At 36.6% G+C, this 27,145-nt stretch overlaps 1 protein-coding gene across 3 annotated transcripts in view; it reads left to right on the top strand.

The window, feature by feature from the left end:
• Positions 1–27,145, top strand: part of LOC121296396 (growth arrest-specific protein 7-like) — a 116,093-nt gene that overhangs the window by 76,490 nt on the left and 12,458 nt on the right. For 2 of the 3 annotated variants that reach the window (XM_041221908.1, XM_041221910.1), the window contains exons 6-10: positions 18,225–18,314; positions 19,202–19,317; positions 20,653–20,727; positions 22,159–22,218; positions 25,800–25,878. In XM_041221908.1, the coding sequence (XP_041077842.1) occupies positions 18,225–18,314; positions 19,202–19,317; positions 20,653–20,727; positions 22,159–22,218; positions 25,800–25,878 (420 nt within the window). The remainder of the gene's footprint in view (positions 1–18,224; positions 18,315–19,201; positions 19,318–20,652; positions 20,728–22,158; positions 22,219–25,799; positions 25,879–27,145) is intronic. The other variant, XM_041221909.1, reaches the window with a different exon arrangement.

The raw sequence follows: 27,145 nt of genomic DNA, 5'->3' as shown, positions 1-27,145 counted from the left end.
TACTACAGATGTGTAAGCAATAAACTACAGTACAGCCTTCTTGGATGTGTTTTTTGATTTTGAGAATGCTGACTGCTTTGTGTCAATTGGTTTGTGTATCTATTTAGAGCGCATTACATGCCTTGAACTCCACTTGGATTTTCAGTGACACTAAGGGGAACGGCCGCTGTATATCTTTTTGATCAACCCGCTAACTTAACCTTGCTGTAATATCAATGTTGCCATGGCTACACTACTTTTAACACATTAAAACAAGGTTTACAGTGTAGTAAAATATAGTATAGTTCCATGCCTGCTCAAGTCTTATTAGTGAAATATTGAAATAGACCCAAACAGTTGAATGTGTAATGGAAATCGAAAGCTTCCAGTACTCTGTGACTGTACTTTATGATAATTGTATTGGACATAACAATGCAAGACGCCATGGCTTCAAGCCTCCTTCCTATTTCCTGATTTAGTTTTTTTGTATGGAATCAAGATCGCTAAATGACTTCAAAGTAAACTATTTAGACCTGTGAAGCAGAATTAATTTTCCGGTGTTCTGAAGTTGTCTATTATCATAGTGTTTTTTGAATATGTTGCGTGTGCAGGTTCTAGCTGCTCAGACTGTGTGAAGTCAGATGTGCGAATATCAAAAATTGGGGAATTTCCATGTCTGTTCTAATTTTTGCGAGACAGTGACCCCTATACATTTCAGGTTTCCATTGGTTCAGTTTATTTTACTAGAAGATCCTCTTTTCACCTGATGTCATGCAAATGAAGAGGAAAGGAGGAGGTCGCTGTGCAAATTAGCCATGCGTAGCATTCTCGTGGTGTTTTCACAGACAGCTTGGGAAAATATGTTTTCCATGGAAATCCATGGTTGTCAGGTGACATCTTGTTTGCGTGAAACTGTTTAAAGTACAGTGTTAAGCTCATGTAATAAAGCTGTGATTTGTGTTTTTTATGTCATGCTCACAAGTAAAGTAGATTTTCCCTATCCCTCTCTGTGGCCATTATTTTTGGCCACAAACTCGATCCTCTCGAGCTGTTCTCCCAAATGTGCACACGCATCACCACTTCACGTGCAAGTAAACACACATGGAAACCCTCCCATTTCCAAACCTCACATGCAGCTTGCGACATTGAGGAGTCTTTTCCAGAAACAGAACCAGTGATTGAAAAATTACTTTTGTGATTTATAGAGGTTTTCCATTTACACGATTGCAGAGGGTTTGGAGACTATAGTTACTTTCCCAAACCACCTCACTTCAGAAATTCAGCTGTTAGTCTTTTCAGAAACAGTCTCAGAGTACAGTACAGTAAGCCTGGTAAATAATAAATCTTAGCAGAAAAGGCAACAGAGTAGGATATGAAATGGTTTATAAAGATGGTGTAAAGTATGCCTTTACCCTCTGCTGTTTTAAGTAGAAAAGGCTCAGTCTTTAAACAAATAGGCATTTATTTATTTATTGAATATGCAGGAAACAATATGGTTCTATTTGAGTGAAACCAATAGTGACAGTACAGAAAAGCACAGCCCTGAACTGGTTGTGTCTTTCCACCTGTGCAAACTGTTATTTACATTTTTTTCTTATTTTTTTCATCCAGTTATAAACAGTTGCAAATGGAATCTGACAGGGATGATTTCAAATGAGAAACAACTATAAAAATCAAATACAATTCCCTGAGATATTCCTTAATAAACTATACAGCATTGTTATGTGGAACAGATATTCATTTTGAAGTATTGATGGAGTCTTCTGAGGCTAGGGAAATAAGGCTTTCAAATTATAAGTAGTAGTGTCAGTTTTATGAACCAAGATAATGCATTTCAAAGGCACTTCCCAGGGCTTTAAGCTTCGTAATAAATAAATAAATAAATAAATAAATAAATACACAAAATGTCAAGTACAGTAAATTGACTGTGCCTCATCTCCAGATAAATATGGAATTCCTATATCTGTATATACAGTAGTGGTAATTTGTTACCTAGCAACTAGAGTGGTGTGCATGATATAGTTTTATTTACATTATGCTCTGTTGCTGTAGAAGCCCATGACTGCTATGTGATGGGGTTATCCTAGCATTAGTGCTTATTATTAAAGGGCTCAGCTTAACAGCAGTTTCTAATGTAGTGGGGGAGGGGCATGTGTCACCTCTCTCCCTCGGCTGTCATTTAATTCAGACAGGAAGATGAATTAAAGCTGCAGTGTCCCACAGTCCCAATTAATTGGTGTCTCTTTGTTACATTCTTCCTTGGTTTAGCCTTCAGTGCACTTTATATATGGAGCAGACCCTGTTGACTGTTCAATTTGTTGATATTCCCTTTGAAACCTGTTCCTTGCTGTCATTTTATACAATAACTAAAACTCAAAGAGTATTGCTTTTTTTTATTCCAAATGGTGTTTTTTTATTTTTTTATTTTATTAACATTTTGTAACACCTAGATAACTGATATTCTCAGCAAGGCCGGATTAACCTATATGCAAATTATGCTATGGCGTTGGGCCCATAGCAGAATTGGACACCCCCCCCGCGAGGTTGCCGTTTGGGACATTTTACAAAACCTGCATGCCGGCGGACGGGCCCACACACACAGGAAGAGAGGCACACAGATGCTTGCTGTTGATTAATTTAGTTCTTTTATGACGGCTACGCAGTTCTTTCTGGATTTACAGCGTGTCTGGTCTCTGAGTCTCTCACTCAAGCAGCTTCCTGCTTATGTACCATACCCCACGCCCTCTACCTCCTGGGAAAGATCTGTCTCTAGTCCTACTATGTCCAGAGGCATCAGTCTGCAGGATAATGTATGAATCAGCCTCAATTTACGTATCCATTTATTTCACTTTTATGGCTAATTTAAAAACCTGTCCTGTCTCAAATGTGCACAGTATGCCTCTTTACATTTCTGAAGATTTCCTTTTTCATTTGAGGGATGTAATTTTAGAAAAAAAAAAAAAAAAAAAAAAGGCAGGGTAAAGGTAAACGTGTAGGCCTACAATGCGGGAGGCTGAAGGAAATTCAAATGTGGATGTCTGCAGCTGGTAAGAACAGCTTAAGTCTATAGTGTTTGTTTCTCTCACTACAAAAGAAAACCCAAAGAGAAGTAAAGGATGTATAAGTTATTCCTTTTTTTGTTAAACTATATGGTTTTGTTCTATTGAACGCAGTGGCACTACTGGTCCATAGGAGGAATCTACGAACAGGTTTGGAAAAAAAATAAGAAAACATTGTTTTTATATATACACACACACACACACACACACACACACACACACACACACACACACACACACACACACACACTATATGAGTCAACGGGGCTGATGGACCACCCTGTAATGCATGACTTATCCTTAAGAGTGCAGAAAATATAAACTGTGTTTACAGCGCTGTATTGGTGCATAATCATAGAACTGTATAAGAACAATACAGGCTATGTAATAACTGCAGACAGATGCACACAGTGGTGACGTTTCTCACATTTTCATATGGCAGCTCCACAATCGGGAGAATACATATTTTTCCCTCGATAATGAATTATAAGGTGCAATACCAATCACATTGAATATCAAAGCTTTTTTTTTTTTTTTTTTTAAAGTGCCTATTTGATTTGAAGCTTTGAAAATAAATGGTTACTATGTACAGGCATGATGGAAAATACTGTACAGTGAATGCATATGTATTTGTCACCTACTTTATTACATTTTTTGTGCAAACTCCATGGCTGATCATGTATTTAAGAAAAATAAAACCTTGCTCAGTTCTTCTCAGTGCTGTGAAAGAGCGGGCTGGAAATGTCTGCTCCGCTCTAGCATCTACCCCGCTACACTCCCCTGTTCCGCTCCCCCGCTTCATATACAATTGGCTGGCTCCTCTCACACTCTGTTCCCAAAGCCAGGCCAGATTAACAAATAGGCCAATAACACCATTCACCATAATATGCATAGGGCCCCTAAAATATAGTTTAACATAGCACCCCCACGTCCCATAATCAGGCCCTGATTCTCAGACTGTTAAGATAGCAAACACAACCTTCTTGATTTGTAAAAAGCTTGTATGGGGCACTGTTCAGTGCATTTAAACAACAAAATATGTTTATTATTTAAACTTATATTTTATAGGGTTGTAGGACAGAGAACGAATATGAGGGAATACCGTCATGAGTAGAAGCGAACTGACCAGGGTTACTGATATAACCAATACACAGATGCTCACCATCATATAACTGCTTTACTGTTAATACAAATCCCAGAAATACGAAAGGAAACAAAAATGCCATGACAAATGTTTCGACTAGAAGCCTTTTCCAATGTCTTCAAACTCCAGTTGATTCTATCCATCATATTTTTTTGGCCTTTTCATTGAGAAAAGGTTAATGTAGGAAATTCTGTTAAGTGTGCACCATTGTCATGTCAATGTTTGGAATTGACTTTGCAATTCGAAGTTCTGATTTCTCAAGCAGGTGGCGTCAACCGTACCAGCATTGAGAAACAAGTCTGATAGAAACTCAATACGGTACTTGAATAGTTTGTGCTGCAATGTGGCATAACGCAGAAAGGTGATGCTCTGAAACTGGTTATAATGTTTAGTGTTGGAAATTGGAGTTGGCAGTGTACTGTATTTTCATGCTCACACACTGTCAGGGTTGACACAGTTCCGCTAATGTGCCTGAGTAGTGACCTCCAGGGTTTACTCTTTTGATAAGATGCCAGGATGTTTTGTCTCCAGTTGGCACAGTGGCAGTTTCAACTTTTTTCAGTTAACCAATTTAGCCAGCTATTCATTGAAACAGATTATTCAGAATGTATGCACTGCCGACTGTGTATCCCAAGTGAAATAAGCTGAAGTATTGTTTAACTGGCATCAGGAAGAAAGTACTGTAGATGAGCAAATCTGTTTCGAGACTTTGCGAAGCTCAGCAGCATTCTGTTGCTAAGTTCAAGAGATGAGAAAGGGAAGGTTTCGCAGTTACCAGAAAACAATGTGTAAGCTGACAGAATGCTGACATGTCATCTACACGAAGACAGAGCCAGCTCAGTCTATTTTTCTAAGCACTATAAAACATGATTAATTGAAACAGTTTTAACGAAACCAAATGCTGCACAACAGTAACAAATGTGCTGTGACATTAATAATAATAATAAGAAGTTCACATAATAATTATAATATATTATATTAATAATGACTACTACTACTACTACTATATATATTATATATTATAATATATATATATATAATATATATATATATATATATATATATATATATATATATATATATACTATTGATAACAACGCCATGATGGAACCCATCAAAACACTTTACAACATCAAATTAACAAGAATGAATAACAAAACCCAACCCTATCCCACCCAGACATGACCACATCTCCCAGATGTCAAGGCCATCAGGTTTAAATGCCATACACCAGAGTGAACACATGTGTTTCCAGATTTAACACAGAAATACAGCAGATATCTCTAATTAGGGTTAGGCAGCAATTTAAATCTTGCACAACAAAGAGGCACAGTTCAGTTGATCTATAATTTCAATTACTAACTTCAAGTGGCTTAAGCAAAGGTGCATTCTAAAAAGGTGCTTTGATTGAATTTCATTAATACTGACATCTATAACAAAAGAAAGGGCCTCTGTTTTGCATTACCTTGTTGTTAAAACCAATTATCTTTATTGTTTCATCTTTGTTTTCTTTACAAAGCCTCACCCTAATCAAGATTCAACACTCAAAAATAAATTTAAAAAATCAATAAAAAAATCAACATTTCTTTTTAAAGTATGACAGAAAAAAAGTCAATTCTTTGGTGACTAGTGAATATGACAAACCAACCTGTTAATTGATTTAGTGAATGTAAAATGTTTGTTCTGTTTCTCAAAAAATTGATCTTTTCTACTAAGACAGTTTAGTGGTGGAACTAGCTGATTTAAAACAAGGTTACATTGTAATATGGCCATTTACAGTAGCCATTGTGTGTGTGTGTAGATCTTGCCTTTTTTACAGTGCTTTTCCTCAAACAAACACATTTGTTCTGCAGTGTCCTGTTGAGACTGCTGTGGTGTATATGCTGTTAGTGTTTGTGTTGTGCCTTGTGTTGGGATTAAAAGATGTCTCTTAGGGTGCTGTCCTCCTCCTTACATACTGTATCATACAAATGAGTGAATATATATATATATATATATATATATATATATATATATATATACACACACATATACACATGTGTGTGATACCATACAACGGATTCTACCTAATAGCTATTATATCTTATATATATATCATGTTCTATGGTATACAACGGAGATATAATAATTATATATATATATATATATATATATATATATATATCTTTATATATATTAATAAAATTGAGAAATATATTTAACATATAGTAGGGGTGGATTTGAAAAACCTTATCTCCACGTGGAAAAGCCACAGTTGGATTTTTAGAGCCTTTCACAGTACCAGGGATTCTCAATGAGTGACTTCAACCATTTACCTTAGGGATGATCCTGGGATAACTGCAAGTGGATGAAGCAATACAGGATTATTCCTAGTGCTGGGAAAAAAAAAAAAAAAAAAAAAAAAGGTGTGGTTTGTCCGCTTCAGTTTAGAATGTTAAGCAATGTTTCAGCTGAATTGCAGATCGTTATGCAATTATGAGGAACTAACTGCGCCACATTTTATTTTTGTTCTTGTTTTTGCTGCTGTTAGTGTGCCGAGATGACAGGGATATTAGTCTGCCATAAAGTACAGTGGCATTCATATTTATGAAAATACTAGGAAGTAAAGTGCAAATGAATTGTTTTTTTGTTTGCGTTTCGTTGTATGTTAACTGTGTAATGGGAATACTGTTGCAATAGCAACCAGTCAGTTGATCACTTTGTAGAGGAATGCAAGATGTAAACAGTATTTACAGTATAATCGAAAATCTCTAAAAACTACTCACTTCTAAATCTTTTGTAGTCATTTTTGTATTACTTAAGTATAAATACATGTTAATTTGGATTCATATGTTGTTTTTTTCTGACTTTATGTGAACGAAAATACACACATTTGCCCGTTTTCCCATTGGAAATAGTGATATTTTGAAATATCACTGTCCTGGTCACAAAAGCAAAGTTTGTGGGGAATAATAGCCATTTTCTATACTTTTGAGGCATAAGCAATTAGGAAATAATAGTTACTACCCAAGAACAAAAATTGTGTTACATAGTGTAATGGAAGAGAAACTCGGAAACAAATCATTGCAGACCTCTAAACACAAACTGAATTTTTTTTCTTCTCAGTAATTAAAATTAAATTAAAATTGACTTGTGTAGCCTATTGTATGTACTGTAGTTTTTCCTTTACACAACTAAAATATACATAGACTCAAACCAAAGTTGTCCACGATATTCTTAAATGAAAGCACTGAAAGCATAGGGAATCTTGGTTAGGGTGCAGATGAGTACAAACATGGTAAACTGGAGAATTACCGTGCAGATTTCTCATGGTTAACTTCCATATATAGAAAGAAGTTTCGTTTTATTTATGCTTTCCATTTTTGAGGATCCTTTCTTTTAGGTCTATGTTTTGGTTTGTTTTTGCTGTGACCGGCGTCTGCGCTACATTTAACACACACGCACACATTCAGTTTGTCCTGTTTGTTTTGGTCATGCCTTTTTTTAAAATATCAAGTGTCTGTCGCTTACAGTGTCTCAGTGAATTTATTGTGTTAGTTATTTCTTTCCATGTTTCTTTTCTTAATGTTTGTTGGTCTTGCGAAGTGTTAAATAATATTTCTTGATTTTTTTTTTCTTCCTATTCACTAACAGGTAAATTTCGTCTTTGTGGAAATGTGTTTTCCTTTTCTTTTTGGCCGGTGCCATAGTTGCATCCAGGTCGGAGTCTGCAGAAGCCATAGCTCAATCCTATTATATTTGCCTACTAGTTTCTGTTTACTATACCTCCCCTTTATAGGACTGGTTACCCACTCCCCTCATATCTTTGCCAGAAGGACGTTCTAAATCTTGACTTTCGGCATTGCAAATCTATTTATAATAGATGCAAATTTAGATCTCTTCTGTTAATGAGCAGTAATTAATGCTGTTCGTAAACTTGAAGTGATATTACGATGGTTGTTCACAAAAAAGAGCTGTTGAGTACATCACACGTAAACATTCTACTAAGGAGGGAGGCTACGAATTTGCAGTATTTACGAACATATTACATACGTAATATTACATAGAGCCCATGGTGTGCAGATAATTAGAATGATGAAACAAAGAATCCCTAACATTGTTTATTTTATTTTCCAGTGGTGCTAACACATAACCCAATACATTACTCTGCTATTTACTGAGTAAGTTGATACTGCTTTGTACTTAAACAAACAAATAAACAAAAAACAAAACAATAAAGCTGGAATGATTGTTTTTAACTGGAACAAAAAATGAAGGCTGAAAACTGTTACAATCTCAATTTTCCCAGGATGGCTGTTTTTTGCTCCACATGTTTCCTCAGAATATGAACTAAACTGCTAAATGTTTACTTCCCAATCAGGTTACCTTGTATAGTTAGTTTCCAGTGTGCAAAAGGGCAGAGTCCAGCTATTGTTCACATTGAGGTTTAGCAAGAGAACCTGACTTAATGCGTTTGCCAATCAGAAGTAGACCACCTCTTTAGGTGGACTCAGTATGGCTCATTTCCCAAGTGGATTTTGTTGTTCACACGTCACACCAAACATATCGTACCGAGTGCAGACCAAACCCTCTAAACGGGCTCAGTGTGAACACAGAAAAGAGAAAACAAAAAAAGAGTGTTAGGATTGTTTTGGCCAGGGGTTCCCTCTTGTGGCTCACGGAGAACCTTCCTCGCAGAAGACAAGGCCAGCACAGTCTGGCCTGTAAGGTTCAGTTGTCTCCAAAAGATTATTATTACTCTGATGGGGAATTAACGACTAATATCAACGCTCAGTGGAGAGGAAAACCTCACCCTTGTGGGAGGTCCCAAGAGAGAGATGGCCTCCACTCCAGGCATACTAGCAATACTCTGTTGGCTTAGTTGATAGGCATGTTTTTGACAGTCATCTAAAGCTAAAAGCATCAGACCCATGTTATCAAAATGTTTTGTTCCATATTAATGTTTATTTTAATATTGATTTATTTATAAATTGAATTTGGCATTGGCAATTTACTTTAATTCACCCCACACCCCTCTTGTGAGAGATAAACCAACAAGCAAAAAACAGACAGAAAAAAGTGTGTTAAAGAGAAATAACTACTAATTAGAGAGCCAGTCACAATTAATGGAAGATAATTACAGTAATTATTGTCCAGCACTACTAGTCCAGGTTTGTTGACTGTCTTACGCATTGTACCTTGCTACAAGGAGAAGGCCATGTATTGAAAACTATATATGGTGTGCTGCATATGGCAGGTGTTTACTAAATTAAAAGAACAGAAAGAACTATCTTTACATTGCACAATATCACTTTTTTTCGTATTGCTTTTTGTGTGACCAATGTCCGCGCAATAAAAACTGTTTTATAGCCAAATAAACTATGCGGGCCCTGCATTGTATTTCATTTCTTATAGGCATTAAAAGGACGATATGTATGCAGCAATCTGTGAAATAACTGTTAATTTTATAAGCTTTCCAGTGTTCTCACAGCCTGGTTACTTCACTCCTGGGATCTGAGTCATTTCCCTGACTGTTGACAAACCATTACTATTCTCTCCATGAATGCGGAAAAAAGGGCTCTAAGAGACCCACGTAACTCACACTTGTCACTTCCAATTTACTTCTCTTCGCTCTGCTCCATGGCCAGTCTCCTAAAATATACACCAAACAGCCTAGTCTGTGATTTTATTTCATTACAGGTATTTTTTATGCACTTTCTGAGAAAGTAAACAACCCTAAATATAACTAGAAACCAGAGATGAGTTCTCCATTAGGACCTGTGGCAGAGTGGTTGCAGGGCGTAGCTGGGGTGACGTCACAGATCAAGAAGAAGTGCAATAACAAAAACAGGTATGGGTGCTGAAACGGAGCGCGTTGGCCCTCAGTGTTTTATTTAATTAAATAATCAAAACAAACAGTTAAATGGAAAACACAAAAAAGGGCGTGTTGGCCAAACAAAACAAACACTAATAGGTTTTCTTGTAACGAGTACCTTTTTCGCTGGTCGGTAGCATCCTCTCCTCTCCCCCAAAGCTGCAGGCTTTTATAGTGGTGACCGAGGAATTAACCAGCCATTAATTATCTCGTTACCCCCATGGTCACATTCTGCATGAGTTTAATTTGGATACTTGACTGTCAGCTAATTATATTGTGTAGCTGATCAGTCACGTATTTACTTAAAAAAACTAAAACCATATATACATAAACTCATAATAATAAATAATAACAGCACCCATATACAGATATATACATAGGGGCGGGCACTTTTCCACAGGACCACAAAAAATTATTAAATCTTTTTTTATCAAAAACCATAACGACACCTTCGAGAAGCAAACCGACAGCACAAACAATTATGTAGAAGGGTTCTGACTTTTTTTTTTTTTTGTCCTTTAATTCTTGTGTGATGTTTGGCTATATTCTGAGCGGTTATTATTGGAATTACAGTTTTTTTTTTTTTTTTTTTTTTTTTCCTATTTGGCTTTTTTGTACAGTGGTGCTTTCCTTGTCAGTCAATAGCCTCTACTTTCAGAGTGCCATCATTGTACACTAACAACCCACAGAGGGTATGTGGCTGAGGTAATTTCTTGCTAAATGTATGTCACTTCCTTGTGTCACGTGTGTGGGTAGCCGCGGCACAGGTGCGCAAGATTTATTAACAAACAAAAAGAACGTAAATAAAATTGTTCATGTGAAGTTACCAGCCATGGTAACGCACAGAGGACTAATACAGCAAGCGGTACAAAAATGCAAAACACAGTACAAAAAACTCAAATAAAAGGTGCCGTAAAAGCGGCTAGTGCTACTCCCCTAAACAGGAGGTCCAGCTCGAATACACTTCTCTCTATACTCCAGGTTGTTGTTGCCTGAAACTAAGCTCCGTTTAATGTAAACTAGCAGACAGTAAGTCTCAATCGAGTGCCTGTTTGTAAACAATAATTCAATCATACAAATGAACTCCAAAAAGACACAATAAACCCATTCCCACATTCAAATTACACCAACACTATGTACCAGTTGTGCAGGGCAATCACCCTGTCACAGTCAGTAATTGTTTTTCTAAGAGTATTTGCGTTATTCTGTTCTTCCACAAATTATAGAATTTTAAATATGCAGGCCATTGTTTGTTTTGTGCTGAATGTAGAGCTTGTTTTTAGAAATTGAGGTTTTCAGTTTTATCATAATGTACAGGCAATCTTATTATACATGGGTCTTTATTAATAATAATAATAATAATAATAATAATAATAATAATAATAATAATAATAAACAGACAAAATAAATCTTCCACAGAGGATATCTTAAAAACCCAGTTTTTAGCATCAAACGGGAGAAAGAGATGGGAAGAGGAATTGATGGAAGGAGCTATTTCAGTTAGAGTCATGGAGACTCCGGTTTCAAATTCCCTAAAGTACAAATTAATAGTCAGGTAGTACAAGAAACCCTTGAGGCAAGAGAAGATTTTGTCAGAATTAGACTGGTTACAGGGCCTTCATGATGGGTAGAGCTCAAGGAAAAGGGGAGGTGAAGTAACAGCAGTACGAAGGTTGGGTATCCCGGTGGTCAGTGATAACTGTTGTGTTTAATGTATATAAACAAATGCTGCCATAGTTGCAAGCGCTCAATGAAATAAAAAAAAAAAAACAATAAAAAAATCTCGAGAAAAGGACACCATTTCTATGCACGAGTGTTTTCTCTTAGGTCATAACTATCTGATGTGTTTTGTAAAGCGCTTTACCACACATTTTAACAGAACAATGTTTTAGCATGGCGCAGCAGGAACATAGATGTTTATTTCCATGGTGGTCAGAAGATCAAGAACTGAAAGTCTGTGGCTTCAGACATTTTTCAGCCGTTTTCAAACATCAATCTGATTTTCTTAGATAATCATTTTGTGCATTTCTATAATACCAGTTATGCACAAGGATTTGCCAGATGTGAAAACATATCCCTGAGGTGATTACTAAACCAAGCTCTTGGCAGACTCTTAAGCTTACAAACAACAATCCATAAGTACATCTGTCACATTTGGTATTGCTATTTTTAAATGGTACACTGTTTCAGAAAGACGCTCACAAATCTATTTTTGTAATCACACACCTTTAAAATAGATTAGCAAATGTATAGTGTGAGAAGAACACACAGCAGTATTCCAACAGGGTCAGCCAGAGAACTCTGAGTTAACTAGAATCATGTATTCTGGTATCTTCAGCCAATAGACATAATTCCAGCATTGCAGCACTGTGCCTTATAAAAGATGGTGGGCGTGAATTGGAATGGTATTCTGAAACCTTGCCCTGGATGACCAAAAAAAAAAAGGATCACTTTACCTGTGTGAGAGTGACCTCCATCTCCTACATGTTTGTTAGATATGGAGCAAGGCAGACAGACAGAAAGAGAGCATCATTTTATTATGTAGGATTGTGCCTGGCTTAGCATGTCTGCAGAAATTACAGCCTTTAAATCTATATCAATTTTTCTTCTTTTGAATTTAAAGTATCCACGGGGCGACGTGCTGGCAGAAAGATGATATGGATGGTGTTCATTGAAGCAATACACAATATCATATGTAATAAAAAAATAATGAAACATAAACCATTACTTTTAAATCCTTGTGAGGGCTGTTTCATCGTTACCGTTTCATTTTTAAGTGTTTGTTGGCTTTAGTTATTGCTGTTGCTAAAGATTTATGATGGCTACTTTAAACTGTTTTGGGACATTTCCAAAACTTTTATAAAAATACGTTTTGGTTTTTAAGACGATGCACAAAACTCTTTATTTGCGCGACACAAACTGATCCATTTTTTGTACTTAAGGTACAATGCAGCAGGAACAGAACTGTGACTCATTTCTAAACAAAAAAATTGTCCATGATTGGGTCTCTGCTCTATTAAATGCAGTTTTACAGACTAAATAAGTACCGGTAAAAAAGCAACAAAAAATGTGCGAGTTTGTAAAATTCCCATTTACACTCCCTAACCTGCCCACATCCACCACTGCTCTCATAATCTAATGCCTATGATTTCTTTATAACAGTAAAAAAGATGGCCAAGAAATCATATTAGAAGCATTCCAAATACATATTTGTATTATTACTGGCACATTAACTTAATGATTTGTTGAAGTCTGGAGTGATAATAATAAAAAGTTACTTCCATGAAAACCCGAACAAAACAAAAAAAAAACCCTTTGAAACTAAGATATCATTACATCTGTGTTTTCTGTACATTAGCTCCATGTGAGAGTTCTGGCATCTTTTACAAGTTGTGACTTCTTATATTAAACCTGACCTCATTCAGTTGGGTCCGAGTCACAGATCGCCTTGATTTACTTTTAGGGACTGTTGCTGTTCTGTACTGTTCAAATTTTGGGGATTGTTTTTTGAAAATGCAAATGTTAAACACAGTGTTTTTCCCAGTGAACCTTCCAACTTTCGCTTGGTGACATGATTCCCATTAAAAGATTCCAGAAGCATGGTCTAATGATTATTTAATTGAAAGCAGATACTGGTTGCAATGACCCATTATTCTGAAGCTGAATTTGAATCCAGAGAAAACACTACAGTATTATAGAGATTTGTCTATAAAAAAATTGCAACATATACAACTAGTCATTATAAATGCTTCTTTTTAGATGTAAAAACAAGATTGTGGGTAGAATAATTAGAACATTGGAATAGCATAAGCTTATTTTGCTAAGTTTCATTCTCTTGTGCAATCATTGCTGTCAGTTTTTATAATAAATACAGTGTCATTTCTTATCTAATTGGGAAAGACAAACCTTTCATCTGTAGAAAAATCTTAATGGTGGTACATGAAGTAATACTACAAGCAACAAATAAATTCAATGACAAACATTTTGACTAAAGGTCTTTCTAAGGAAGGTGTTTTTGGTAAAATGAATATGTTTTTAAAATAATGTGACAGTCACTGATCACACAGCTAACTCTCCCTCCATGTGCTGCACTGTGCAGGGCACACAACAGTGTTGGCACACTGAATTTTTTCTAATTGACATCTCTGCCCATGCCAGTAAAACACCTGAAGTATGCACAGTCGAAAGCACTTAATGTCACATTTAAGGGACTGAGAAAAAACAGTGACAATAAGCGGAGTTGACATTATCAGAAGTTAGTAATGAAATGCATTACGCTTCTGTAATTAGAAGAAAACCCCAAACAGTTTTAATAACACTTTCTTTCAGTTTACTGTGTGCAAAATTCTCGAAACTACCTGCCACACAAAGACAGCTGCAGTGGGTGATGTCAGACCAGAAACAGGAACCAAAACAGAACATGGAAATGGTGAAGGCACTGGTGCGCTGTTTAATAATTAAACAGACAGAAAATAAAAAAGGTTTGTAACAAAAACACTGACACCAAGACAGGACACGGCACTTTAGCCACAATGAATATACAAACAAAACGTACTAACACTAAACAGACAGTGTTCGAACAGAACACAAGTACCGTGCTGGCACTTCCAGCACGCAGTAGCAATTGTAATCCGAATAAATCTCCTCTCTCTTACCCGTTCTCCACACACCGAACACTCAACCCCGAGTGAGTGAAAACATGCTGCTTTTATGCAGCTGTACCGAGACTCGATTGCTAATCAATCATTCAGTTGGAGTCTCGGTACAACTGCACGTGAATTAGTAGTGCAATTCCCCGTGCTCACATATTACTACATTTTACCTGCACGTGAAATGCTGTGCAATCCCCGTGCCTAAATACAAATATACATTTTAAACCACTTGCCTTACACAGACCCATTTATATCCCATGTACCAATGACTATACGCCAACAGTAACCACACATTAACACGTAACATACAACACAAATAAATAGCCCAGGGGCAGGGCAGTTTGCCACACTATCACATGTGCCTCTAATACTGTAGACTGTAGGCTACACTTATGTTGTTTAGTTCCAATCCCTATACTGTATTAAACCAAAATCATGAAAATGCTTTTAATATGTAAATGCACTTGACTTATAACTATAAACTAAGTGAACATGTTTAAATAGGAAAGCTTGCATAAAAGTTGCATTATTTTATCGCTGCACTGTTCAATGCATTTAATACGTTTGAAATAATTTCAAAAATAAAAGTAGACCTACTTACAAACAGCATGCGCAATCCAAAACAGTAGTATTGCAGTTAAACAAAGAAAATCTTAACAGTACAGTAGTCCATATCCTTGAAGTTACAGGAACAGACTGGTTCTGGACAAAGCATGGAATTAAACAGCTATCTGTCCATTGTCCATAGAATCCTGTGTGTACATGTCCAGCAAACTCTGCAAGGCTTGCGAAAATAAGGTAAACAGAATATACCAAAATACAGTTTGTCATAGATGGCAGTTGAAAGCGATATTAAGTGGGGGAGAAATTAATGGTATGCCTGTTAAATTTGATTGACGTTAACCGGAGTGTGACAGTAACAGAAGTGATATAATCTGGAGTGTGTTTCTATAGACTTACATTATATTCACGTCAGGACATTTCAATTTGATGATAATAAGCAGAGTGTGACATTAACAAAAGTGACATTAAGCGGATTCGGCTGTATAATATAGTTGTAAAATGGCTTACTGATCGTAAAAAGTATTGTAGATGTTAGTATCTATTTTAAAAATATAGATATTTTCTTAACTGCTAAGTAAAGACATGTGTGGAAAACTAGCATGCCTGCTTTATATGTCTGTTTATTTCAGAATCTTGGCTATATCTGACATTAACAGTGTCACTGATGCACACATTGTCATTGCAGTACTAATTAAAGTATATACACTTTATATTTGTTGTTTTTATTTATTTTTTAATGTGTGATTTGCTGGAATTTCAAAACACAATGCTGTTGATGAAAAGCTGCTGCAGCTTACATATAATGTAATCACTTGTGACAGGGTAGATGAATTCCCTGCACTGAAAAGGTTAACTCCCACCAGCAGAGGGAGCATGGGAGACTTGTCCATCCAGCAGGCGCTGGCGACTACGGGGTTAATATTCTGTAGGGGTCGGTCTGCTAGGACATCCTCTCAGGATGTTTTTTTTTTTTTTTATTGCTTGTGTTGGATTTCAAGTACAGTATATGTGTGTCCTATTCAAACTTAAAAGACTTCAGCCCAACAAAATGGGGACCAGTGATAATGTTGCCAGTGTTACTATGACTACTAATAATACAATCCTGTCAAACTTCAAACACGTTTCCTGGTTTCAAAAACCAAGTACTGATAGTTTAAATGTGTTATTAAAAAAAAAAAATTAAAAAATGGTAAAGGGCCTCAGAATACTACCCTATTTATAATCTAAGGAATGGCCATTGAGCATTCATTTGTGGGGGCGTCCTGATGAAAAGATGATATTCATTACTTAATTGCTTTAAATCAGCATTAATTGAAGCTGTGTCTTCAGCTGGTATTTTACCAAAGGGATGGCTTGACAGTACTGTGCTGCTGTTATAATAAGCAGATACAAGGCTATAAGTCTTTACTTACAGACAGTAGTTTTTTTTTTTCCTGTCTGTAATAATCTTGACCTTTTGCTGTAAGGTAGTGCAGTAGATGCATAACTACATCAGTCTTATTCCATGGTGTGTTTAATTAAACCAGGTTTTCCACTATCCATTTTCAATTATGTATGCTCAACACTTGGGGCTGCCATTCAGTTCATGCAATCACTATCCGTTTTTCAAAATGTGATGCATGTGCGTTATATAGGTAGTTTGTATAAGGTACTGCAACTGTGCAAAATGTTTCACAATGCATAATGATCTCACACTTGACCCAGCTTTGCACAGTCTGGGTTGGGTCAAAACGACACATGCAAAGGTATAACAATCTATTTGTTTTTAAAATGCTATGCAGATTATTGGACACAACAAACCAGATGTATGCTTGTTTAAAGGAAAGCTGGCCAACGTTTTACCTTTCTTCTTACCCCCTTTTTCTTCTGTTGGTCCTTTTCCTTGTGTTTTATACATGTACTTCGGTTTAGATGGTCTGAGCTATTGGAGGCTATCTTGAAAAACAATTGTCTGGTTTTATAAGCTAGTCTACTGTGCATGCTCTAGATGTTGGTCAAGGGAACCTGCATTTTCATGACTGTCATGAGTTTTTTTATCTAGAAGATATGTACTGAACTGACATACCTTAGTATTCAAATGTGTGGTATGTGTACTAAGCATAGCTAGATGCTTTATTACTGTATTCTGAATTGTATCCAGATAAGAGAAATTTTGTGAGCATACACCATGAGAGGACATTTCAGTCGCCAGGACCTTTTAATAGTCTGAAGTTATAAGCAAAGACTGCCAGTCATGCTAACTTGTAGATTCCACATCACAAGGGGAAGTGTAGGAAGCACTTACATGACCTGAGAATCCACTTATTTCAATCAAAGAACAAAATTGCATGTTGTCTCTGAATATAAAAGCTAAAGATGTATTTGCATTGCCCAGTTTTCTGAGAAATGCCTGTCCCTGTACTACTCTTGTGGTCTTCAATGGTACTGCAATCAGGGGTCACCATAATAGTGCAAGCTATTGTTATCCAATGATATGAACTGTTTTGCACTGGCATTCACTGGACAGGAGCAATGTCTGCGAAGCGTTAGATAGGATTGTGATTCTGAGAATTTGTACTTGAGTAGTTTGTATGTATACTCCACAGCAGGGTGGTGAACTTTGCCTGCCCCCCCCCTCCCTCCCAGTTGCAGAGATGGGGTTAGGGAGAAATTGTGGTGCAAAAAGTTCAAAAGATAGGGGGCTTGACTAGGGGTTTAAATAGCATGCTGATTGAAGTTTGTAAGGGGGCTTGCTCAGGCTCTCTGAACTACAAAATAGTTGCAATTATAATAAATCCTAATCAAATCTCTTCTTGAGTCTTACAAGTTAGTTGCTTAAACAGTAGAAATGAAGCTTCTGTAGCGGTGTAATTCCGCTCTGAGCAGTGTTTCTGGTATCCGAGCAAGAACCCATAAATGTAACACATTGGTTAGCACTATCATTGACTCGCTTTTTGCATTCCAGTCAAGGTTCTCGCCTGTTCTTTTCACAGGTAAACTGTGTGACATTTCCCCATCCAAGCACCATGCCTGAACAGGAGCTACTGAAACCTGGCGAGTGGAGCTATTGCGACTACTTTTGGGTAAGAAAAGATAACATTTCTGCTAAAATTCATGAAAATCCTCCTGCTGAACATTGACTGGCAGAAGTGAATTGCAACCCGTATTATGCAATCACAACTCGTTAGTAACCCTAACATTGGGTTCACTTTTAATTTCGTAGTTCTGGTGGTTGGTGGTTGGTGGTTGATTTGTTGGTTGACCTTTTACAGCTGTCCCCCTGTCTCCCCTCATAGGAGGGCACCACATAGGAGAGCAGCTTTATTACACATGCAACTTGGATTGTCTTTGTTTGGGTCTGGGCACAGTAAAAAGGTCTGATAAAGTGTGAAGTGTTCTTTGGGAAATGTCTGAAACCTTTATTTCTTAGTTTCTCCTAAGAAATAAAGATAACGTTGTGTGGTTGTGGTACCATTTTGTTTTATACTGACAGTCTCTGGAAAATCCATCACAACTTATGACTAACTAAAACACAGTATTGGTATTTCTAAGATTGCCTTGCACTCTGTGCTGGAACAAGTGAATAGAGAACGCACACCAGAATGAATAACAAAAATACATTTTGAATTGAAAAATACAGCTGTTATCCCCATGGTATATTTTCTGAATATTAGCCTATTGGCAACAAGACTGCATTTTGATAGAAGCAATGTGTTCAGCAAACAGGATTTTATCGTGTTAAAAGAAAAAAGAGAGCATTAATGACCACCTTAAAAATCCAGCATTTATAAGAAATGTATAAATAAAAGTGCAAGATTAAATGTTGTAAAAAAAAAAAACAGCATACACTGTTCTTTGTATTTCCCTGAAAAAAAAAAACCTTTGTAAATCATTGCCCAATCATCACACAATGATTTTTTTCAGATTTTATGTATTCTCTTTTTTTTTTTTTTTTTTTTTTGCTCTTCAGGACGATAAGAAGGATCCCCAGGGTAACTCCTCAGTGTCTGGGTTTGATGTTCTTCTTCAGAAACAGCTAAAGGGCAAACAGATGCAAAAAGAAATGGCAGAATTCATGCGGGAAAGGTAAACTGGAGTTCTGAATGCATAATTCATTTCTTACCCTTTTCTCTGAGAAATCTGCTTGAATTTTTCAAAAATATTTTTTTTCTTTCTTTCTTAATTGTGATATAGTATAGAGACTTTATTAAACTTGCATGTTGCACACTTCCATTATCCACTCGTGTTGTAGGAAATGAGTATAACATGCCCTACACTAGGATAAAACATTATTTGTTTTCATGCTTTACTTTCAAGATGTCTGTTACCTCAGCTGTCTCCTCTAGATCAAATACTCATGTACTAAATACATATATTACGTTTTTACATTTTTCTAAATTCAGCACTATTGAATGTTTATTGGTTATGGATGGATTCCCAATGGTTCTACCGACTTCAGTCGCACAGAGACTATTGAGTTGAATGCAACTTACGTATAAAGCAGCTGGTTGCTCAAGGACAACGACTTGTTCCTTTTTGACAACAGAGTGTCCACCTTACGGGTTCTTTCTTGACGTGATGTAAAATTTAATAAAGTCCGTCAAATTATCGTTAATAGGCAACAAAATATGTTTATGTGTGCTATAAATCAGTTTGTGGGGAATTATTGTGGGGAGTAGGTGTCATAAAGGGGGTACCACCCCTTATAGTTTTAACCACAGTATTACCAAAACGGTACAAAAATTATACGAAATGGTATTCAAAAACACACCATCCACGTCAGGGGCATCCCCTATTATTATTATTATTATTATTATTATTATTATTATTATTATTATTATTATTATATGTTTGTGTGCAGACTGATGGAAGCTGTCAGAGTATAATTTATTATTTATTTTACAATGTGGTTGACATGGATGGGGTTGAATCCTCCATCCTAAGTAGCTTGTGGGAATGTGGCTAGAGCCTAAATAAGGTAACTATTAAATGGGTAATTAAGGCTCTAGCCAAAGTATAAAAGGCCTACTCCGGGCTCAGAGTGGAGAAGAGTTGAGTAGAGTTATCGAAAGTAAGAATGAATGCTACCAGCCAGCGAACAAGGCATTCGTTTTTATAAAAGATTAGTTTTGTGTTTGTTTTACTTTGGCCCTTGTACCCCTTTGTTTTTTATGTGGTTTTGTTACAGCTGTTTATTTTTCTTATTTAATACATATACTGCTTTGGCAGTTTCACCCCGTATCATTTGTGTTTGTGCTGCTTCCTGAACCTGAACCAGTCTAGCCATCCATGACAGAGATTTACAAGGCTTACCTATGTGCTACAGGGCTTTATTGCACTTTTCTATGTTTTTACTATGGGGAAACATTTATAGTGTACTGACCGTTCAATTTAACATTACATCCAACTGTTCTTTTCCAGGATAAAAATTGAAGAGGAGTATGCAAAGAGTCTTTCAAAGCTTTCTCAGATTTCTTTAGCAGCACAGGAAGAAGGGTAAGTTGATAAAAATTATATGAGAATGACCCTGAAATCTACAATCCCTGAAGCCACACACCACATTTTTCCATGGTAGACAGTTAAATATTTACATATTGTCTAGATCCTTTTATACACACCCCCTTTTCACAATTGTAGCTGTTTAGCCTAAAACTAGAGTAACTCTGTTTTAATAGCCTATGGTACAAAGACTTACATAGGTAAATAGACACTACAGGAGTCCCTGTATTAGGAAAGCAACCCATTAAATACAGATTATGTGCCAGGAATGGGCTGCAATCCTGCAGACTCGGATTGCTGATCCCGTCCACACAATGTGTAAACAAGGGCTGCATCACACAGTGTTAACCTCACTCATAGTTTACTGGTGCTATGCATGGTTCCACAATACACAGGTGTTCAAACTTGGATGTCTGTTTACTCTCTGTATAAAGCATAGTTCTGCCTTATTACTGGCCATTGTTTGGTTTTGTGTATGATATAGTAAGATTGGTCTTAAGAGATATAAATCGCAGGCTCTGATTGTTTCTGATTGTTGCTTCATTGTAAAAACTTTACATCCAGTGAAACATTTCATGTTCCAATCCACTGTTGGACTTCTAGTTGAACCCTTACATGTGAGGGGAGAAAAAAGCGCTCATCCAATGGAACCCTAGGTTTTGCTACAAAGCAGTTAAGACGCTTGTTTGGAACAAGCTGTGGTGTTGCCAGTCCGTGCCTCCTCTTTTTAACATTCGTGATGCAACGCAGAGTCTCACAGATTGGCCAGTCATGTATGTCATAGAGGGGAGGAGTATTGTACTGTTATAGATTCTGATGAACCCTGCTGGTAAGACAAGCAAATGGAATATTAAGTTTGACACTGATCGTGGGAGATTGATTCTTTTGCACAGTGGGTGAGTTGTAAAGCTTGTCTGAACTGTGAGGTCGACCAGGATTTTCAGGTTCAAGCTTTTCCACAAAGACCATGCTTCCTGCTTTCAAGGAGAATCACTCAGCACTTTTGAGATTTAAAAACTCACTTGTAGACAAAATGTTTCTCTTTGGTAACCCTACAGTCGCTGCCTTACATTACTTGAATCTAAACAACCCTGAACGTAATCGCAATGGAATTTGAACCCATACTTTGTATATATTGAAGTTTTCATCTTTTTGAGCAGATGCAAAGCTTCTTAGTTGTCACTATCAGCGTGAAGTAAAAGAAGGACTATCCTTGGATAGCTTATTAAATGAATTGTCTAAAAGAAAGAAAAAAGGCAAATACATACGTACACCACATTAGTTGTGTGGTACGCTGTGTTCAGGTGTTGCCTTTACCTCTGCAATACTATTGTACAATAGTGCAGTTTAGAGATATATTCCCTAGACCTCTATTAAGATCTACAGTGATACAACATGCTGACATGCCAGGTGCTGTGCACTTCACAGGTTCCAATGGCTGTGCAGGACACCTGTGAAGAGAGTACATGTGAGTGAGTGCAAGCCTGGGTAGGTTTGATTTCTGTTCAACGCGCTTGTTTCTGGGTTGCACTAAAGAAGGAGTGTTTTAAAGCCTGATTTAGATCACTGATCATATTCAAAGGGGCCTTATTAAAATGCTGTTGGACCTCACATTTAACCATTTTTTAAAAAGCACGATTTAATTAAGTAACCTTTATCAGGTTTTAAAAACTATTTTGCTCCTTCTGAAACCACGCTGACTGTGCTTTTTTCCATATGCATTATCGGTATTATAGGGTATTCTAAGGTTATTATATTGATTGTATCCAAACTGAATCTCAATTTTACCATTGTTGGGCAATCACATAGTGTCTGCAAATTGTCACGATAATCACAGTTTGCTTAAATCATGAGGGAGAAAGTTGCAAATAATGTCTTAATATGAGTTTTGCACTTGGTGGCTTTTTAAAATAAGCCCAAACATCTCTTATGGATAAATCGGTGGTTTACAGAAAAAAAAGAGGAGCAAAGAGGATTCTCTTTTGCTTTTGATGAGTCGTAAAATACATTTCTCATAAAAACTAAGGTAAAAAAAAATGAGTACAATAAATAATCAACATTGAACAAGTAATCAGTAATATCATAACAGATTATTTTCCAACCCTAACTTGGATCCTAATTTGTGTTTGTTTTGCACTGACAGTCAGGTTGCATTGATTCTTGAAGATTGTGGCACACAGTTCAAGCTTCCCTTGGCAAATACCTTTTGCACAGCACAATGCTTGCATAATGTTGTCATTTTAGCCCTATTGTTGCACAGCACTGCTGACTTGTTCTTGCTAACTGCTTCAGCTGGTTGGTGCCTTTCTCCACACTCAAGTCTTATTTTCTTATTTTTGCCTTTGTTGTTGCAAAGTATCTGTATGCATGTGGCAGAGCAAAGCTCTGCCCTTTTTAAATTGGCAGGGATGGAGTTAATTTCCCCTACCTGCCTGGGTTTATTATGTTCAGGTGGCTGGGGTTGATTAGTTGATTAGGTTAATTAACGATCAGTCAGCGCCCAGCCTCTGCTTCTCATTTAGGAGGAGGGAGCTGAGGAAGCAGGCTGGTGTTTGTGGGTGTTTTGTTTTTTTTTTTGTTTTTTTTTTTTTTTGCTGTTCAAAAAAATATATACTTTTATTATAAATAAACACAAAATAAAAGTGCACAAGAGCAAAATAAAGGGATTTAAACACACACACAAAAAAAAAAAAACTTACAAAAATAAAGGTTTCCAGGCTGGGCAATGCATTCACTGGATGTACAAATCACAAATCACAAATCACAAATCACAAATCACAAATCACCCACAAACACCAGCCTGCTTCCTCAGCTCCCTCCTCCTAAATGAGGAAGCAGAGGCCTCCTTTTATGTCAGGTGGCTGGGCGCTGACTGATCGTTAATTAACCTAATCAACTAATCAACCCCAGCCACCTGAACATAATAAACCCAGGCAGGTAGGGGAAATTAACCCCATCCCTGCCAATTTAAAAAGGGCAGAGCTTTGCTCTGCCACAATGCAGTTATTATTTTTTATTCTTGGTGCTGAATCTTAAATGTCATATTGTAAAAAATTAAAAGATGCTATAAATTGCATATTTTATTTTTTTATGCAGTAAGTCCTATCTCAAATTGTTTCTTCCTCATTACATTGCTCAGGCAAACAGAGATGAATTCATGTTGTTTAAAAAATAAATAAATACATAAAAATCTATTGATTAATCTGCCAAGTCAATTTTTATTTACACTTCATAATGAATAATAAAAAAGCTCGAGAAATTATTTTAGACACCTTGCTTATGTATAATCAAGTTTGAAATCCTCACACAGTGGTGAGAGTGTAACCCTAAAAGTAGTCTATACACACATACAAAAAATAAAGTAAATCCAGTACGACAATAACGTTTTGTACACATTATCACTCATTCATTTCGACATTAATATCTTAATAAACAGCACAGATGTAATCCACTCAACCCAAGAACGTATTTATATTTGTTAAAACGACACTGCCAGAAAGCAAAGTTGCCTATATTCTCTAAAATTATTTTCTGGTATTTTAGAGAAAAAAGTCACACAAGTTTGCTGTTCACACAGTGATCTTTCAAAGCAGCCAAGCTCCTCGATTCCTGTTTCAACTAGCGTGTTTGGTTGAGCAGACAGCTCATAAGTGTGTGTTTAATTATAACTTTAAGTTTCCACGATAGCGTATTAACAGTTGCTTATAAATGTTCAACAGACCGGCACACAACAGACATGTTTGCTTTTGCATGCTCACAATGTTTTAGGAAATGTCCATGTATATCATTGTTTTTGTCTCCAGATCATATTGGGTCCTAGAAAGAAATACATAATAAATAACCAGTTGAAAGTATCTGTTTTCAATATGATTTAATATCTGTCCTAAGGGAGTGACACTGGGGGTACAGTTTTAATTGGCATTAAGTTAATTATGTTAAAACAGCTAAAAACCATGAAAAAACTAATATTTGTATTTATTTAATGTATCATACTTTACCTTACACTCCTTTTAAAGAAACCATAGGGATAGTGGTGATTTAAAATGCAATCCTAGCCTTCAAATTTTCAAATTGAATATGAACAGTCAAGGAATGGAATTGTGGGTGTGTCCTTGGAGAGTCATCTGCCGTGAAGTTACCATTTCAGTTGATTTCAGAGTCAGTATGCTGAGAGATAAACACGTTTAAAATACCAGCACATGTTCTGAAGGGAATGACTGCAGTCGTTTCTTATCATTCATTCTCCTTGAATTACACCAGTGACCTGAGACCTGTCGGTCTTAATAAAGAGCCCTTTCTGTTTCAGTCAATTATTCAACTCAATCTATTTGTGAATTAAAATACCACAAAAGAACAGGCATATGTATACTGTGATATGTATACAAACTGAAAAATGTTTTTAGTTTGTCCAGATTTAATACGTTCTTTATGGCAGGGCTTCTCGCTGTCAGTCTCCAGTGCTCTTGCCTTCCATTCCTTTGATCAACATGCAAAATAAATCACTGGTCTAACATCCCAACACGACCAGCCCTAAACCAGCCCTCATGCACTTCACCAACAACAAACCAAAATGAGAAGAGTGATACAAACTGCAATGCAACTCCAGCTGAGTGATTGCACATAATTCAGTAACTGGACAACTAGCCCTCATAAATGGGGAGCAGTGCAGTTGTTAAGCACTTTTATACAGAGGGAAGCCTGCACACCCTAGCTTACTACAGTATTATCCATGTCATTGCATCACAATATAACCAAAGAGGGCATCTGAAAGGTTCTTAGACTTCTAGGCATTTCAGTATAGAATTATAGCTGACAGGGATTCTTACAGAAGACCCTGAATTAGCCTAACATGCATGGTTACTGAGTTCCTGAAAGGCAGTACGCAAACAGCATAGGAGTGCCTGTCAATAAACTCACAGTTGTAACTGGATAGTCCGTTTCATTCCCCAGGGCTGTCGACTTCTTAAGTGTGACACTTAACCCTTCACCACCTGGTATGTATTGATTGAGGGGAAAAACAACATGTAAATGAATGACTCTCTACAATTTGCTGTTTGTATTTTGTCCAGCACTCTGGGAGAAGCTTGGGCTCAGCTGAAGAAAAGCTTGGCAGATGAGGCGGAAGTTCATCTTAAATTCTCCTCCAAGGTAACTGCCAAGACCAACAAGTGCATTCAAAAAAGTCCAATTACATCTGTAAAAATCATTATAACTATACACACACACACACACACACACACACACACACACACACACACACACACACACACACACACACAGAGTTGTAGTCTATTTCAGCCGTTTCACCTACAATTTTCTAGAATTAGGGTCTGTATTATCATATTGAAATTTCTAGCACCTTGTAGGCAATACTATCATAGCATCAAAGGGTAGGAATACTTTTGAATTAGCATGTTTGGAGTTTTGCAAAAAGAAACCAAAAAAAAAATAAATAAATGCTGAAATAAATAATTCATCTATTTCTTGTAACTTTTCTTCCTGATCCACAAAAGAAAAATTTTTGCTACAAAAGATTTTTCCTAAAATTCTTTGTTTTCGTAGACATTTCTAAAAATGATAAATTTCCATTAGGGTATGTAAACTTTTGACTGAGTGTGTGTGTGTATACTTTATTGATTAGGAAAATCTGTTTAAATTAGAAAATGAGTACTTACATTGTGTTAAACTAATGTATTAATGTATTATTTTTTTTTTAATTGTACTATCACTTACATTTTAATGTGTTCATTTTTACAGTTCATGTACATTAGTTACATTATAATTAGTCTTTTTTATATGGGAAGAGGAGTCAATTACAGGGGAGAAATTCCACAAAAGTGGCTTTGTAATTCTGAAAATATTACAACATAATACAGGTGCAGTGCAGGTAGTGCTTATACTGTACTGCCACTTTCATTTCTTAGTGGTGGATACAATGACATACACAGAGCTGCCAAGTTCTATGGTGCAATAATCAATCTTCCAAGAGCCAGTACCTGCACACCTGGTAATGGCACATCCTTGTGGTGTGGTGGTTCATACAGTCAGGGGAGTATAAGAGAGCGCACTGGCTGTGCAAAGTTGCCGGTCTTCTACAAACAGCATCAATAGTCAGTAGTCCCTTCATTTTTGTAACACATACTGTGCCACTGGAAAGTTAAAGATAATACATTTCATGTTTACCATCAGAAATGCTTACTGACGGCATACCTGACACACAGGAAAATGTTTTACATGCAAGTCCATCAGAAAGAAAATGCTTTATTTATCATACTTGAACTGTACGGTCTTTCTGTCCCTTAAACAAAGATCATTATCAGCAAATTAAGTGTGTGTTACATTATAATCTGCCTCGCATCATAAACAAACCCATTGTTCAGAGACTCAAGATGAGACCAGAAACTAAGAGGAAATG

Source organism: Polyodon spathula, chromosome 21 (assembly GCF_017654505.1).
Source record: "Polyodon spathula isolate WHYD16114869_AA chromosome 21, ASM1765450v1, whole genome shotgun sequence".
Taxonomy (NCBI): Eukaryota; Metazoa; Chordata; class Actinopteri; order Acipenseriformes; family Polyodontidae; genus Polyodon; species Polyodon spathula.
This window is presented reverse-complemented; position numbering and strand designations above follow the sequence as displayed.